Source organism: Netta rufina (genome assembly GCF_964035555.1).
Source record: "Netta rufina genome assembly, chromosome: 10".
Lineage (NCBI taxonomy): Eukaryota > Metazoa > Chordata > Aves > Anseriformes > Anatidae > Netta > Netta rufina.
The window spans coordinates 13,550,097-13,567,429 of NC_140133.1; the positions used below are offsets into that span (position 1 = coordinate 13,550,097).

A 17,333-nucleotide genomic window follows, 5' to 3' on the forward strand; every position below is an offset into this window, starting at 1 on the left:
TACCTGGTGGGGCAGGGGCGTGCAGGGTTACTACTAGGCTGTCTGTGCACAGGTGAGGACAGTTCTGGCCTCACCTCTGTTGCACAGCTCGAACTCTGGTAAATATTTGACAAAGTGGCTATGCGGACATGCGGTATCCTGCAGATTTGTGCCTAAAGGAGGCTGACTCAGAGCATGTGTAAATGCAGAATTTGAGGTGTAATGGAGCTGGAGGCATTCTGAGTTCCTTGCACACCACTCCATGGGCTAGGGTAAATGGAGCAGTATCAGCTCTGGCAGTTCTGGGTATCCCTGACCACACGAGCAGCCTTCAGCCCAGTCTGAGCCTTAATTAGAAATGTGCTGGGAGCTCGCTTGGTGCCCAAAGGCAGGCAACGGCTCCGTTGCTGTACTGGGATAGGGTTGTCAGCGTATGGAAAGAAATTCTAGGCTTTTGAGGAAGTCGTGCTTCTGTTCCAGCACCTGGAAGATGTTACTGTCCCGGGGCAGCTCCCAGTCATGTGGCTGCTGCCATGAGGCGTGTGACAGGGCACGCACCAGCATTGCCAGCCCATTGGGCCTGTTTCTGAAATTCCTCCGGTGCAGACAAGCTCTGAGCTTTGGCAACCTGATTCTGAAGGATTTAAAGGTCGATATTTCTACCCCTGCTAATGGCCTACTTGGGTTATTATCACCTGTCACAAGCTCTGGCAACGTGAGTTCATGTGAAGCTTACAGCAAGTGACATTTCCGAATTATGAAACGCTGGGTTGGGAGCACCCAGCCCGTGGCAGTGTAAATCCACATTTCCATTAGCAACGTGGGGCTGGGGGGTGCTATTTCAGGTGACCAGTGCTGAAGCCAATTCCACACCGGTGCTGAGGGGCTGGGGGAGCAGCAGTTGCATCTGTCTGTCTGCGCTGCCTGTGTTTGTACCTTCTGCTGCCATAGAAACACGCTGGGGAACAGCCTCTCCCCTCCGCTATGGCCTCTCTGTAGGGGGTCACGGGATGGTCAATGATAAAGCCCTGCTCTGGCCCCGGGCTGCAGACAGATGTGCAGGGCAGCGTTTGAAACGCAGGCTCTGCTTAGCACCCACCTGGGATGCGAAGCTCCTCGGCAAGTGAAAGCCCTGAGACGGGGCGCATATGGAGGCTGGCCTCCTGCACAGGCCGGTGTCACAGCCATGGAGGGGCCCCACAGTCCCCCTGAGCCACTGGGAATCCACGTGGGGCACAGGGAACCCTTAGATTCCCACCTGAGAGCCCCAGCCTGTCGGCTTTCCTCCCCCGAACTCCTAAAATAATCCTAAAATAACCCTAAAATAACCCCTGCCTCGCTGATGTGCCGAAAATGTTCCCAACAGCCCAGTTCCAGGTTTGGATCAAGCAGCAATGGGGAGCAGGGATAGAAGAGCAAACGGGAGCTGTGCAGATCAACGTGTGCAGCTGCCCGGTCTCTAACTCTCTTTAAAGGACTAACCTGCAGGACACTGCACCACTGGTTCCACACTGCCTCTGTCCCCTCTTGCCAGGACCTGCAGGGACGCCGCCATGGAGGTGCGGGTGCAGGAGGAGGTGCCGGCGGCGCAGCGCTCAGGTCAGTCCTTGCACCGCAGCCATCGTGCCGGGGTCTTCACAGGTCACAGGGACCCGTCCGTCTGTCTGTCCCTCTGGGAGGACGCTGTCCTCAGCTGCCCTGTCAGTCTGAGGGCGGTTAAGGCCATCAGTAAGAGCTCCTGGCCACGCTCCCCACAGGAGGCCACCACCCAGTGCGGGAAGGAGAGGTGTTCAACACGCGATACCAGGCTCTGCGCGAGCTGGGCTGCGGGGCCTTTGCCACCGTCTGGCTGTGCCAGGACACGAGGTGAGGGGCTGGCCGCTGTCTGGGCCACTCTCCTGGGCAGGGCTTGTCCCTTTCGCAGGCCACCCTGTCGTGCACTGGCTTACAGACATGGTTCGTTTTGTAGGAAGAAGAAGAACGTAGCTGTGAAGGTCCTGAAGAGCAGGGAGGGCTTTGCTGAGGCTGCCCAGGACGAGGTCTCTCTCCTCCGATGCGTATGTAAAATTCACAGGCTGTGTGCTCTGCTGCTGAGTTGAGTATCAGGCTCACCGTCCCTTCTTCCAGGTCTCAGCCTGAGGAGCTGGGCTGAGGAATGGAAAAAGACATTAGATAATTCCTTAGGTCACATTGGCTCTGAAACAGGCACCTTCCTCTTCCTCCTGCTAGGACAGGTGGCTGCGTCTCACCCTGCCGGCCCATTTCTTTCAGCTGAGGCCAAAATCCAGTAAATAGCAGGAACCCAGAGAAATACAGGGTGGAAAAAACAACAGAGAAAAGTGGTAATGGTGTTTTTAAGCAGCGATGAGAATGTTTCCACCCTATTTGTGTGCTTCCCAGCTCAGAGGGCATTGCTTTATCACAACACAAATACTGAAGTAAAAGGAAATATCCAGGAAAAAATTGCAGGATGCAGCAAACATATAATAAACCTCTCGACTCAGAAAGCTTCCTTCTGCCTTTGCTAATGGATGTAGTAATTAGGTGCATGCATCTGAGTCCCAGCTAGTTGCCTTTGAAGATGGCTTGACCTGCTAGTTCTAGAAAGCTCGTTACAGTTCTTGGAGTTTACCTAAATACGAAGTTACATCAGCTTTATGTGAACAGAAGCTATTACATTTTGCCTTTCAAATTACTCCGAGGCCTTTCTCCAGCAGGTTTTGAAAAGGTTTGTTGTGTACCTGTAAATCTGCAGGCCCTCTCCAAAGGGATATGAGCCAGACTCGGTGATGCAAGAGGAAGTACAAAGTGGCACTAATTGAATGTAATCAAAGGGGTGCTTTTCTACACATCAGCACAATACTGTGCATAGACCAAGCCTTACCCTTAATTTCTTATTGCTTCTCTCCGAACGACACGCCTTCCATTCACCAGGACGTAGCTGTTCCCAGGGCCACTTCCACCAGCACAGGGTCTGTGCCCGCAGCGCTGCCAGAAGAGGCGGCCCAGTCCCCACGGCTTCCACGCACCTCCTGGTGCTGCTGCAGATCCGGCAGCTGCACAAAAACCAACCCTAAATCGCCCGTGGTTACAGCTGTGTCAAAAAGAAAAAGTGAATATATTTCTATCTGAATTCATCGTATGTTTGTATTTTATATATATACACGCAGAGTATTTGTTGCTGTGGCCAAATCAGCGCTCTGTGGGAGCAGCCTCATGCGGCAGCGTGCCCTGCTCTCCTGTGAGCCCATGTGGGCTTCAGCACCTGGAGCGCCCTGTGACAAGAGCTGCCACCAACCATGTCTCCTGGTTACAAAAGATGTGTTCACCCCTTCACATGCCACTCAGTATCAGAGATCTTGGCTGTACTTGCCCATAGCCAACCCTTTTTCATCCCAAAGAGGCCTACTGCAGCGGGCTGTTCCAGATGTGGAAGCTGCTCTGCACCCTAGCCTTCAGCTGACCAACAACAGTTTGAATTATTCAGATGCTGAGAGGGTGCTGCTCCTACCTGGTCCAGGGGAAGATGACGTACAGAAATTTGTTCTCTGGTAACAGACTCTGCTTGTGTGCTTGGAGCCTGGTTTCTTTGATATTGTTTTCATGGGTTTTCTCATGAAACGTCAACCCCTGCAAGAGAGAGGCTGTAGAACAGGACAAAATGGGTGCAAGGTTTCCTTGTGTATGTATATGTCTCTAATTGCAGCTTTCTTGAAATCCTCCCCCTCAGGTGAGCAGCATGAGGAAGAAGGACCGGGCAGGAGAAAACATTGTCTGTTTGTTAGATGACTTCAGAATGATTGGAGAGAACGGCCTCCATATCCTTCTGCTGGGAGTGATGCTGGGTCAGCAAAGCTTGGGATTGTGCTGGGGAGCCACAGGATGGTGTAAAACCAGGGCGCGTGAAGGTGGTGGAGGGGGGAGGTTGACTGGGGAGACATTTGGCTGCCCTGGTGAGGGATAAAAGGCTGGTAGTGGCACCTTCTCTCTGTTGGTGAATCCATGACTCTCTCCCACATACGTGCTTGGTATTTGAGGCCCTGGGTCCTTCCCTGCGATGCCTGATGTGTAACTATGCAGCCCAGGGACTGCCTTTGCCTTTTGTGAAAAAATCTTTGCAGCAGGTGAGAACTGAGCTCCAACTGGGTGAGGGCACCACGGCAGTGTTGGCAACAAGTCATAGTTTTTATCCTGGGGTCATCTGCCACAAACTCCCCTATGACTGCACCTGCGAAGAAAGGGACAACACAGAGTCAGTGCCCAAGGCACACAATTTAAAGGCAAACAGGAGCAATTTCTTTTGGGCCTGAGGAGAGAAAACGTTAAATAAAATGCAGACTGGGAAGTCACCACAATCTCATTAATACAGGGCACTGTGCATTTCTGCCCATGCCTGCAGCCTCACCGGGTGTGGAAAGGGGTGAGGAGCAGTGATGTGAAGAGTCAGGAATCTGCAGACCTGCACCAGGGGACAGAGGGACGGCAATTCGTTGAATTTTCTAGCAGTTCAGCTGCTCGCAGGAGTAGCAGGGGACAAACAGCCTGCCATGGATATGTTTCTTGTTGACAAACCGTGTTATTTCTCTGTCCTCCTGCTACTCTGAGAAGTCCCCTCTGCTCTGCTGCCAGACTGACAGCACTCAAGTCCAGAAGGGCTCAGAGCTGCGCTCAGCTGTCTGCACAGTAATGTCTGGGGGCTGCAGGAGGTCTGCCTTGTCACTGATTCCTTCCCAGGGCTTTCCAAATTGCTGGTGCAGTTTGCTCAGAGCCTACACCTCCTTCATCCCCTGTAAGGATGTGGCATGCTGATCAAACAGGCTGTACAAGCTGAGTTTCTTATGTGTTGTCTGTGTAGCTAAGGATTGGGAAACCTGAGTGAGGTCTAAGACAAGTTAACATCACATTTTGCCTCCAATGCTGAGATTTATCAGAAGTTTGCAGACTTGCCAAGATGAAGATTTGCTACCTTGATTCCTGTGCCCCTCTAGGGACACCAAGAAAGAAAACCACTTCCTCCTCCATCCTTTTTTCTGAAATATCTGCTTCTTCCTCTAAAGAGACTCCGCTAACACCTGAATAAGTTATATGGAAACGTAGTGGTGTTAATCGATGTGCTCCTTTTGGCACCCAAGCCTTTTGCTTGATCCACTCCCTTATCTACATAAATAGTAAAATCTCACAATCTTTTTTCTTTTCTTTTTTTTTTTTTTCCCCTTCAGATCAGTACTGGGGCAGTATTTGCTTCTGATTCACTCCGGTTTAGCTATTTAAATCTTCCCCTGTGTTTCACAGTTACCATTTAAGGTTGGTATTTCCCTGGGGCTGGTGTTCATCCCAGAATAGATTTTGATAATACAGAGAAGATTTGCCAGCCCTTTATGACTGACCGGAGTGTTTAGAAAAAGGCAACAAAGCTCCCCAGTAGCCTTTTCGCTGTTATTGACTTCTGATAGCGAGTGTCTCTCTTGCACGCCTTGTTTCTCTTCCCCTGTGACGGCCAGGCTCTCCCTGCTCCGCCAAGAGCTGTTCTTTCCCTACATGGCTCTCCTGCAGCACCCTTAATTCCTCTCTGCACTCACTCACTCGTCATCTCTCCCTCCTCCTGCCCGGGTTATGATTCACCTCCTTCTCTTTCCCTGCTCGATGGGACTCCCTCCTGTGCCACGTCAAACTCCCTACAACCGACTCCCAGCTTACATTCCGATGATGATGCTGTGTTAACAGATTGGCACGGCGAGCCAAGGACTTAAGAAGCCACATAAACACAAGTGGCTTTTCAGGAGAAAACTCTGCTTTGGAGTTGCAAGGCCTCCTATGTCCTGTTTCCAGCTCTCCGGGCTCGCCCACCGTGCTGGCACTTGGGGACTCTCCGGATGGGTCCCCAAACTCCCTGTGCCAAGCACGCAGGGCCACCCAGCTGATGCCACCCCTTTTTAGGGTGCAACTGCGAGCTCACGCAGGGTGCTTGTACATCCCCATCTCCCTCCATCGTGCTGCTAACCTGAGGTGCTGTGTGGCTCCCGCAGGTGCTGGCAGGGCTGCACTTCCTGCACAGGCGCTGCCGGATCATCCACGCAGACATCAAGCCCGAGAACGTGCTGCTGTGCGTCCGGGACAAAGGGCTCCAAAAGCTGCTGTGCGACGCGACCGACTGTGGGCAGAGAACGGATTTGAGGTTAAAGGGAACAGGTGAGATCTGGAGGTTTTCTACAAGAAAAGAGGCTGAAGAGGGTGTTGACATGAGTGAAATGGAGAGGTGGGTGCAGTTCACAGCGCCTGCAACACCGGTACAGAACAGCACAGGCAGCTGAAAGGGCTGAGAGGCCTCTCCTATCTTTGCTTACTACAAACCTCAGACCGAGTGGCTCCGAGTTACTCAAGGCACTCACAGAGAAGTGGTCTTGCCAGTAGGTGTGCGTGGGGAACGCCGACAAATCATAAGTGCTCATCAATAACCTTGCCACAGCGCCAGAGCTGATTCTGTCAGAACAGGAACGTCCCCTCCTCTGGTATTTCCAGCCACCGCACGGATTGGTCTGATCAGAAAGCTGGCTGACACATCTCCTCTTTATTTCCCATATCCCTGAGGCTTGTGGGAGACTTGTGTACAGTCTAATCTTTGAAGCCTTCTGAAACATGATTTATTTTCAGAGAACGGAGCGAATATAGAATAAAACACAGGGCTGGAGAGTTTCTCAGGAGATCTAGTCTCCCAGCAATGAGCCCCTTTGTATTTTCTCCCACAATGTTCTCCCATGAGCATTTCTCCCATGATGTTGTCGTTTTGTCCCTCAAACCCTGGGGCAATCAGGGAATGCCAAATTACTGAGAGAGTCTCTTGCTTGGAGCAGGAAGGCACAATGTTAGCTGTAGGCTGACAGCTCAGAGTAGAGCAGTAAAACAAAAATTACCCTTTTCCAGAGTCTTGTGAAAATGTCACCATCACGGTGCTTGCCAAGCAGGCAAGAGCAGCAGGAGAGGTGCACGTGGTCCCACGACTCCTCTGAAAGCTGCTGTCCTCCCTAACATCCTCTTAGACTTTGACTGGATACCAGCCCTTTGTGTTTCCTCAGGAATGAGAGGTGGCATTTCATTGGTGATAAAAAAAGAGCCATCTGTCTAAAGCATTTTGGGACCTTTGAGGTTGAAAAACTTCAAAACTTCACACATGAATCTTCCACGGTAAATGATGCATAGCTGTTGGTTTGGAGAAAGACCTGTTTTCTCGCTGTCCTTTCCACCTAGGAGGTGATCCTGGCAATCAGCTGGAAGATTCTGATTTAATGAGCATAGAAGTGAAAATTGCAGATCTGGGCAGCGCGTGCTGGACGGTGAGTCTGCTCCAAGTCCCGGTCCCATGCCAGCGCAGGGTGCTTTGCACTTCTTTCCGTCACGCTTTGTGTGTCAGTCCTTCCACAGCCGAGCAGCAGCTTCAGAGCGTGCTTTAGTGATGCTGATTCCAGTGGGTGTCTTATTCAGCACTCCCAGCTCCCAGCTGGGCGCTGCACTCCTGGAGACATCAGCTTTGGATCTTTCTTCAGCTTGCAGTTAGTCCGTACGACCACAAATTTGAATGCCGGGAGGTAACCTTCCCGCAGTGTGTGGGGCTGAGAACGGGTCTGATGTTTCCTGCACACATTTTAGTGCACACATCCAGCTCTGCCCCCGAGATCCTCAGTGCTGCACGGACAGCTTGTGACCACAAGCATCGCTGTTACTCATGTGCAGATGCTAACCAAAGGGCGTTTGTTTCTATTTCAGTACAAGCCTTTTTCCAAGGAGATTCAGACGCAGCCGTACCGCGCCCTGGAAGTGCTGCTTGGGTTAGACTACGGCACCCCCGCGGACATCTGGAGCACGGGCTGCCTGGTAGGGCTGCAGGCAACGCGTGCGTGCATGGCAGCCGACTGACACTGCCAGGCCAGGGGCAGCATGTCCTCAGCGCCCACCTCTGTGCTGCATGTGGAGCACGACTTCCTTGCCGTGGCTGAGTCAGAGAAGGAAAAACAGGCTGTCTGCACTCCTTCACTTTGGACTGAAAGTATGCTGCTGATATAATTCACTATAATTAGTTTACGCTTTAGGCAATTCGCACTCCATGTATGTTAGCTCAGAGACTTGACTGGATCAGGCACAAACTGGTTTCTTTCCATCCTGACGGAGCTCAAGGAGCTGTTTCACAATGGCACAGGATAGATCAAAGCAGAGGGAGCCCTTCCGTGTATCAGTTCTGTGTGATAGGAAGGGAAATTGGCACCCGTACTGTCAGAGTGAACAAGGAAGAAAAACTCCCCGTCAGTCAGAGAATTAACAAGGCTACTCCATTCCTAGGCATTTGAAATGGCAACGGGGGAGTGTCTGTTTGATCCTCAGCCCGGAAAATATTTCTCCAGAGATGATGGTAGGACCCCATCAGTTGTATTAATTTCATTGACAGAGGTGTCTCAATCTTTGTATCTAGGTGTGCGTGGTTTTTGTTTGTGTTTTTTTTTTTTTCTCTCCCTCCCTGCAGACCATGTTGCTCGCATTATCGAACTCCTGGGAAGAATTCCTCCCCGCATTGCTTTCTCCTGGAACAAGTCAACAAAGTTTTTCAGCAGGCCAGGTAAGAATCGGAGTAGGGCAGTTTACTCTAAAAATCACTGGGGATCTCTGGCACGCTCCTACTCAGCTCGCGCTGAAAACCACCTGAAGTGATGTTACACAACGCAGGCTACAAGCAGGGACAGAAAACTGAGGTGGAGATTTCATAAAGTGCAGTAACACTTCCTGCCCTGCCACCTCTGCAATCCAGGAGCGTTCCAGCAATGAATGCAAATGCAAAAGCCTCAAAAATGGTCGTGGCAAATGCCCAACAGGGAAAAGATTTTTCATCCTTCCTCCTTTGGAGCTGGAGAGCATGGAAATGAGGACAGGAAATAGCTACATGGCAGGAAAGCTGAAAAGAGTGCGTAACCAGCTGCACTTCTCCCATTCACTGGCAGAGAACAATGATGATGAGGAGGATTGGGACACTCATATCCTTCCATCCTTCCACCATGGCTGCTATATTTAGCCTTCTGACCTAGCTGTAACGTCTTTTCTGTTTTAATCTCTCCAATTCCTTTCCCTTTGACTCATTCAGCTTGAAATCCTTGTCTTTTGACTTCAAGGCATTGCATGACTCCATCCTCCTGCAATTTAGCCTGTCCTCCTCCTCATGCTCACCAGCCTTACAGCCTGCCTACCTACAACTCCTTCTGTGCTGCACACTAGTGCCAGGCTGCAGCTCACCACACACCTCCCTGCTCGTTCAGATCCCCTGTTCACCTTTATTCCGTGGTGCTCAAAATAGGTGAATCAAAACCAGCCCTTGTTTTATATGCGCTCTCCGTGAGAACCCTGCTGGCCTAACCACACATGCCTAACCTGAGTCACCGCATTTACACCAGACGCTCGCGGGGACGAGGATGGCTTCTTGGTCAGCAGTGGCACTCTCCTGGGCCTCACGGGGCCAGCGGGCACGGAGCAAATTAAACATTAGTGTCTTGTGACTGTGGCACTGCAGTGTGCAGGGTTGGACAGGCACAGGGACTGCGCAGGGCCGTGCCATGGCTGTTCTCGGCACATTTTTCACTCCTGGTGCGTTCTCAGCTAATTACTCAAGAAGGGGGGAAGCCCCAGGCGCTAGCTGGGGCAGATGATGTCTGAGAAACACCTGCGAGCCAGGTTTGCCGGCGGATGAGGCTTAGGCAGGCAGGTTGGCGCAGAAGGGAGGGCTGCTTCGGCTGAGGTGTGTGAGGCGAAGAGCTGCAGCCTGCTCCTCTGGCGAAGCGCAATTCAGGCGCTGTGCTCGTCATATCTCCGCGCTCCTCGTATCTCCGTGCTCCTCACGTCTCCACGCTCCTCATGTCCCCCCCAGGCGCTCTCCTGCGGATCTCCCGGCTCTCCCCGTGCAGCCTGCAGGCCGTGCTGGTGGACAGGTACCGCTGGCGAAGGCAGGAGGCCGCCCCCTTGGCCAGCTTCCTCCTGGCAGCGCTGCGCTACGCCCCGGAGCACCGCGCCACGGCCGCGCAGTGCCTGCAGCACGCCTGGCTCCACGACCCGTCAGCGGCCCCGGTACCCCCCTCACATCCCCGGTAACCCCCCCCCGGGGGCCGCCCTGCCTCACCGTCCCCGCCCGGGAGCCCCCTGAGGCGCTGTGGGCCGGGGCCGGGAGCCCCCTGAGGCGCTGCGCACAAGATGGCGGCGGGCGGGCGGCGGGGCCCTCCCGCGGCCATTTCGTGCCCCGGGGGCCTGAGGGGGGTGTGAGGGGGGCACCGGGAGGTGCTCGGTGGGGTCGGGAGAGTTGTGTAAAAAGCTTTAGGGTGCAAAAGGGATTAAAGGCGGCCGTGCTCGCGTCCCACACGCATCGCTTCTTCAGCCGGCGGCCCGAGGGGGGGGTTATCGATTAAAAATTGGTTGCAGCGCGCGGGTAACGGGCAGCGGGCGGGCCCCGCCGCCTCGCTGAGGGGCCTCGGGCGCTTTGTGCTGCCCTCCTCGCCCTCAGCGCGGCCGCTGCGGGGGCTCCGTGTGGCGGCGGCCGCCCCCCTGAGGCCCGCGGCCGGGGGCGGGCCCTCCCCTGACAGGACCCCGCCGCCCCCTCCCCCCGCGGCGCGGACGTGCCGAGCGGCAGGCCCCGCGCCCGCCGCACTGCGCATGCGCTCCCCCTGCCAGCTCCTCCTCTCCCCCCTCCCTTCCCCTCACGGCCGAGCCGCGCATGCGCGGTGCGGCCGCCCAGGAATCCCGCCCCTCGTCGCTGCCACGTGTCCCGACGCGGGAGTCACCGCCGGCCCCGCCCCCCCCCCGCGCGTAGCGCGCCTCGGCCGCCAGGCACCGCCGCCGCCGGCCCCGCCTCGCCGCCCCCTCAGCGGGCCGCCCCGCTGGATTGGCAGCCGGGAGAGCCAATCAACCCTCCTCCCCCGCCGAGCGGGCGGGCGCCGCCCAATGAGCATCCAGAAGGGGCGAGGGGAATCCAATGGGAAGCGCCGGGGGGCGGGGCGAGGCGGCCGACGGGGGAGCGGGAGTGGGCGGGGCCGGGGCGCCCCTGGCGCCGGCGCCGGGGATCCCCGTGCGCCCAGAGCCGTTTCCGCCCGGCGCGGGGTGAGGCCGCCGCCGCCGCCGCTGCGGGGGGAGGGGCCGCCGCTCAGGGCTCGCCGCCGCCGCCGGTTGCCCGGGAAACGCCGCGGCGCTCAGCCCGGGCCTAGTGCCGCGCGGGGGGCCCGGGGAACGGGCCGGCCAGGTAGGAGCGGCAGGGAGGCGGCGGGAGGTCAGCGGGAGGCGGCGGGGCCGTGCCCGGTGCTTGGTGGGACTGGAAGAGGGGGAGAGGGGGGGGGGTTACCGGGAACCGGGGGGGGGGCTCCCGGTGTTGCTCCGCCTCAGGGCCCGGTGCAGGCGCGGCGGGAGGCCCGGGCCGGGCCATCATGGCGGGCACGGGGCTGCGGAGCGAGGCCTCACCGGGGGTGTGTGTGTGTGTGTGAGGGGGGGGGGGCCCTCCGCCGGCCTTCCTCCTGCCCTGCTCCTCATCCTCATCATCATCTTCCTCATCATCATCCTCATCCTCGTCTTCCTCCCCGCCGTGCGGCCCGGGGCAGCCCCGCCGGTAGCGCCGCCGGTGGGAGGAGGGGAAGGAGGGAGAGAGAGAGAGAGAGGGAGGGAAACGGTGAGGCGGGGGGGTTGGGGGGGGGGGGAGGCGCGTGCCCGGCATTTTCTGCTTGCTCATGGTGCCGGGGGCTGCGGGAGGGGGCTGCGGGCGGCCGGCACGGAGCAAGGTCACCGGCACCGGGGGCACCGGGGGCACCGGGGGGGGGGTGGGGGAAGAACCGGGGGAGGCAGCGCTGCGGTGTGTGTGTGCCCCCCCTCCTTCTCTGGGCGAGGTGCGAGGCCTCGCAGCCCACCCCAACACCCTCTGGGCTTTATTTGAGGTTTTATTTTTTTGGGGGGTGCTGTCCCCATAAAGGGTGTGGGGCTGCAGCACCCCCAAGCCCCCCTGCAGCCCTCCAGCATTATATAAACGGGGTGGGCAGGGGGTGCCCGGCCTTTTGTCACGGCTGGGTGCCCCCCGGTGTCCCCGGTGTACCCATACCCGTCATATCCCCCCCACACCCCATATAGGAGGGCTGTTACCCCATAAGGCACAGCCCCAACACCTTGATCCCATTTCCCTTTCCCTCAGCAGCAATGGGAGATTTCCCTTCCTCGCTCGCGTAGGAAACGCAGGGATTTTTTTTTTTCCCCTTTTTTTTATTTTTTTTTTCCTTGCGGTTGACCCAGGAAGTCATCTCGCCGCCGAGGTGCGGGGAGGAGGGCGTCGCTTGGCTCTGGATCCTGTGGGGACGCGGGGAAGGCGGTGACAGCAGCTGCTGCTGCGGGCTCTGGAGCTGCGGTTGCTATGAGAGGAGCTCCAGGAGGTTTGGCTGAGCTCTCCAGGGGAGCCCAGCCGAGCGGCCTCCATTAGCCTGCTGCTGAGGAGATGGCTGGCTAAAAGGGAAAGCCCCTTTTTAAGAGGTTTTTATTTTTTGGGGCTGTTTCCCAGGCCCGGAGCAGAGCCTGGTCTCTTTAGGTCCCGCGTGCCGAACCCGCTGGGTTGGGTTTCGGCCTCGTTGGGCGCTTTGTGGGATCGCGCTCGGGGCTGGGAAGCCGGGGTTACCCTCCGCAGATATTTTGGGCTGTGTGGAAAGTAGGCCAGGGAGAATTGCTGGGATCTTCCTGCTGACTGCAGGCTGCAGCCGTGTCTCTCCTCAACTCCAGCCTCCTTCCCGGCCAGTAACGGAGCCAGATGCTTTCCTTATTGTTTGTGTGTCTCCTTCCTCCCCTTCCACCGGCTGGGCCCCACTTGCCTTATTGACTGGAATTTCTGCTGCGTGCGGTGGGTGTGTGCGGCAGACAGCAGCCCGCTAGTGCTGAGGAGGGATTTTCCATTCACAGACCGGGGAGCAGTCAAAATAATGGCCCGGCTCAACTCGGGGGCTGGAAGCAGACCACGGGCAGAGTTTCCCTCGTGCAGTTTACCCTTGGCTGCTCGTGCGGCCCCGTGGCAAAGCGTGCAGCGGCGGCGAAACGTCCCGCGGCCGTGGGGAAGGTTCCTGGCTTCGGGTTGAGGCTCGAGGAAGGAACAGTTTGCAGGAGGCCATTTTTGCCGTGACTGTGTGTTGGGGAATCTGCCAGCTCCCATCCGCGCTCTGTCTGCTGGAGCGGAATAGCTTCCCTCTGATTTTTTTATTTTATTTTTTTGGAAGGAAGAGCGAGCGCCTTTCTTACCTCCTTTCCTAAGCCTTGGTCCCCGGCCGCTGTCTGTGTGCTGGGTGCTGCTGGCAGGGAGCTCTCCGCCTGCTCAGTAGGGCTGACATGGGTCGAGGTATGCGGTGCGTGAGGGGGCTGCGGTGGCAGCAGAGAACAACTGCCATCTTTGTGAGCTCGCCCCTCTGCCGGGCAGCCCCTCTCCCCGCCTTTCCCTGCCCTGGGCTTTTGGGCTGCCCATTGCTGAGCCCCTGAAGCAAATTCCAGGAGCAGGATAATGTGAGAAATGATTAAAATCTGCTCTGGCAGTAGATGCAGAACTCCAAGTAGCGTTTCCAGGTGAGGCTCCAGCACCCAGCCGGCCTCATGAAGTAGGGGAAAAACTCATAACCCTTCTAAAAACTCACCCAGCTCTGGGGCAGAGCGTGCTGTGAGGGCATCAAAACCCAGCTCACCACCTCCGGTGCCCCTTAGCCTTTGTTTACAGCCTCCCCGTCCGCTGTAATGGGGAATTAATCTGCTGCCCTGCATCCTGTTGAATAACTGACACCGCTCTGGCAAGGCCCTGCTTTTACTGTCAGCTCCCCAGTGAGCCCAAAGCAATATTCCTTAGCTGGTGTTGCCTCAGGTCATAGCCCACGGTGGGGTGGTGAAATCCCACGTACGTTTAAAGCCCTTTTTAGAAAGAGCACTCAGTTAGGGCCACGTCTTATTTTGAGAAGTAATAGGGCAAAGTTGAAAAATGCCATAGGAAAGAGGTGGCGTTGAATCAGCATCCTGGCACTCTCGGAAGCTTGTACTCTCTTTGGGGGCAAAAAATGGAAAAACAAAGCGGCGCTTCATTGAGGTTTTCCAAATGCTTCATGAAACAAAAGATTTCTAATTCAGGCTTTCAGGTGCAAAGCATATGAGGGAGGCCTGAGCGTGTGGTGCCCCAGACACGCAGTTTCGTGGCCTGTGCCGCCTTTCATTTTGGACAGCCAGGCTTTTTCCAGCTTGTTTTGAATGATGTGACGAGATAAAAATGCTTCAGTCTACTCTGGCAGTAGTAGGACAAACCCGATGGGTGCTCGGAGTTTTGGAAATTCAGAGATCATTGTTCTCATGGCGGTGTGACTGCACTGCAAGCACACGTGTGTGTTCTCTGGTGCTGCTTTTGTGAGTAATTAAGAAGTTTTACCAGCGAAAATTCATATTACGTTGAGTATGTAAGGAAGGTTGTAGTAGGCATTGGGTTTTCATACGAGAAGTAGTAGCGGTGTTTTAGTTGAAAGCATTAAATGTATGCTTAAATACCTGGTGTGTCAGACGTTAGATCTCAGTTGACCATATGAAACTTCAGCCATTTGTTTATTTTAAAATAAATACCTCGTGGCGTTATACTTGTCTGTGTAGCTCTTTTCTCTTTCGAATTTAACAAAACCAGCCGTGTATGTTCAAGTTGTTAGACATTCAAGGCAGGCTTTGGCTTACATGACTGGTGGCAAGAGTTAGTGCGTAGTAAGTTGGAACTGCCACAAAACTCTACCTTAAAAATGTCAGTCTGGCTTCACCCAAACCTTTTGCTGATTTTCATCCCAAAAAAGCCCCAGACCGTCACGCGGCAAGAGCCCAACATCTTGGGGCTGCGGGAGCCGAGCTCGTTTCGCTTTTCCTCTTCCCTTAATTCCTTGCTGAAGTTGCTTGGGGTTTCTTGGTGGTGTGTTTTTATTTTTTTTCCAGGATTTGCTATTTTGGTGGCAATTTTCCAGTATTCCTGCAGCAAATCATCTGCGCGGCGGCCCCTGTCCCTGCTGAGCGGGGGGAATGTGCGGCGCTCCCGGCCTCCCCGCTGCGCGCACCGAGGGGTGGGACTTGCCGGGCTGCTGAAATCGCAGCGAGTCCCACCGAGCACGCTGGGAAGCACTTTTCTTCTCGACTTCTAGTTTAATTTTTGGCTTTCTATAATTAGCAAAGATGCTCTTTGTCTTGGAGGGTGAGCTCCACGGCGGATCAGGAGGTTCTTGTTCATCCCCCCCACGGCCAAGCCGGTGAAGCATTATTTTCCTGTAACAAAAATAGCTAAAGGGATTTTTCCCTCGCTTCAACCGATGAGTCTGAACTTGAAAAGCCATAGCCCAGAAGAAGAAATCTGCGGTGGATGGTAGCCTTACCACCAGCCTCTGTGGACAACACCCCCCAGGAGTGTCAATATTGATGTTTCACTTGTAAATCTGCAACTTTTTTGGTCCTTACATCTAATTTAAATGCTTAAACAGCGCAACAAACACATTTTTAAATAACAGGTTGGGGAAAGAAAAGCTTTCTCGGTGAGTTTCCTCCTACCAAGCGCGCACACAACGTTTTAATGAGGAATATGGGAAATATTCAGAGAGGTGCACTGGTGTGCTGAGACTTCAAGGTGGAAAAATGTGGGAGGACTCGTCAGAAGTTTGACGGGCGAGCTTTTTGTGAGCAGGAGAAGTAATTTCTTCTGTGGTCAGGAATCTAATAGTCCCACGTTCACCAAACGTAAAGAAAAAGGGGAGATGAAGAGGGAGGGACGGAGACCGGTGGCATTGAGAAACAGGCAGGAATTTGGCTTTTAGAGTGAAATTCAGCAGTGAGCTGTTGTTTATGCTAAAGTTTAATCCGTATAAACTTGATAACGTAGACAGGTCTCACATTCCTTCCTGGGGGTCACGGAAGGGCTAAGTTTAGCAGAGGGGAGGTATCCAAAGCAGCCAGATCGGCGCGGTTTTTCAGGCAGCAAACTTTTTGTCTAATTCATCCCATTCTAAACGAGCTTAGTTATTTTTCTCACTTAGAAGCAGCCTTTTGAGACAGAATGCGAGTGAGTTTTGAAAACAAAACGCTTAAGCCCTAAAATATTTCGGAGTAATTTTAGAGTAGAAAGGTCACCGTGCTTTTGATGTGTCTGTATTTAGAGAGCGATTACAATTGCAATCATATACATTGACAATAAGGCATTGTCTGGCTTTGGGTAGCTGCTCATTTCCTGACTCAGGCGTGTTTCAGTCATCCTCGGGGAGCTTCTGCCAGCCCGCGGTGCTGGGCTGGGTTTTCTTCTGCACCCTTCTTCTTTTACAGGGCCAAACTTCGCAGCTGCTGTGCCAGTGGCACAGAAGGCAGCTTGAAGGTGGGATACTGGGAAGAAGCCTCTCGGCTTTGAAATGGGCAGGTTGAAAGGTGAGCCTGTGATAGGGAACGAGTATGAGATCCCGTCATCGGACTTGCTAGCAGAACAGACCTGTTGGTGAGGATTCGGGGAAAGAAAAAAAGTCAAGACACAGCTCGGGGCCTTAACCGGTCAGAGTCAGAGAATGCAGTCTCATGGTAGTGCACAGGCTTTGTGTCATGGAAATAAAGTGGCTGGTGCTTTAGAGGATTGTATTGCATGGAAATATTTGGATAAGGAAGACCATTTAAGCCAGCGTTGCTCAGGCTGGAGGAGGGGAAGAAGCTCGCTGCTGGGACCGAGTGCCGGAGCTGCAGAGGTGAGAGGATGGCACCGGGAGGACCTGAACTTCCCTCGTGGCTCCAGCCCAACGACAAAGCAGTGTTTCTCAGCATAACCCTGTTTCCCAGCCCTGCCTCTGCCCAAATTACAGCTTTCTGGCAACACTCTCGGTCACTCTCTAGCACTGGCACCCTTCAGGATGCCGGCGTGGAAGCTGCCCCTAATGAGCAATTACCAGATGAGCTTATTGGAGTGAGCGGAGGCGTGAGCACGTACCCTGGCTGGTCGGCAGGAAGGAGCCCTCTGAAAAAAGCTCAAGAACCACTGATTGGGAAGCTGGGGTGAGCTGGGGGATCAGCTGGGACCCCTGAGTGTGAGCTCGTCTCACCCTGGGGTGCGGTGTCGATGCGTAGGTCCGTGTAGGCTGAGGTAATGGAAGAGCATAGGAGCCCTCCGAATTCCTGTTTTAACTTCAAGTCTTTAACTAAAGACACCAAAACAAATTATTTCCTGTGTTTCAGTGGCATTAGGTTGAAATAACTTATAATCATGCTGCAGGAATGCTTTCAGTAATGTGGCTGTAGATTAACTTCTGCCACAGCGAGGCTCTGGAAGCTTCCTGCGAGTGCAAGACAGG

At 54.6% G+C, this 17,333-nt stretch overlaps 2 protein-coding genes across 2 annotated transcripts in view; both read left to right on the forward strand.

Annotated features, from left to right (window-relative positions):
- Positions 1-1,532: 1,532 nt before the first annotated feature.
- LOC311213084 (serine/threonine-protein kinase SRPK-like) lies at positions 1,533-11,204 on the forward strand (the record flags this gene model as incomplete). The annotated part of the gene is made up of 13 exons (XM_084292906.1): positions 1,533-1,578; positions 1,737-1,845; positions 1,949-2,036; positions 3,710-3,802; positions 4,002-4,103; positions 6,006-6,168; positions 7,225-7,310; positions 7,741-7,848; positions 8,311-8,380; positions 8,492-8,584; positions 9,881-10,077; positions 10,426-10,724; positions 10,814-11,204. 13 exons carry the CDS (start codon positions 1,533-1,535, stop codon positions 11,202-11,204), a joined length of 1,845 nt encoding a protein of 614 aa, XP_084149032.1.
- SETD5 (SET domain containing 5) overlaps positions 11,095-17,333 on the forward strand; it is a 60,374-nt gene continuing 54,135 nt past the window's right edge. The window contains 1 exon segment of the mRNA XM_084292907.1: positions 11,095-11,239. The gene's annotated coding sequence lies outside the window, so the exon portion shown is untranslated.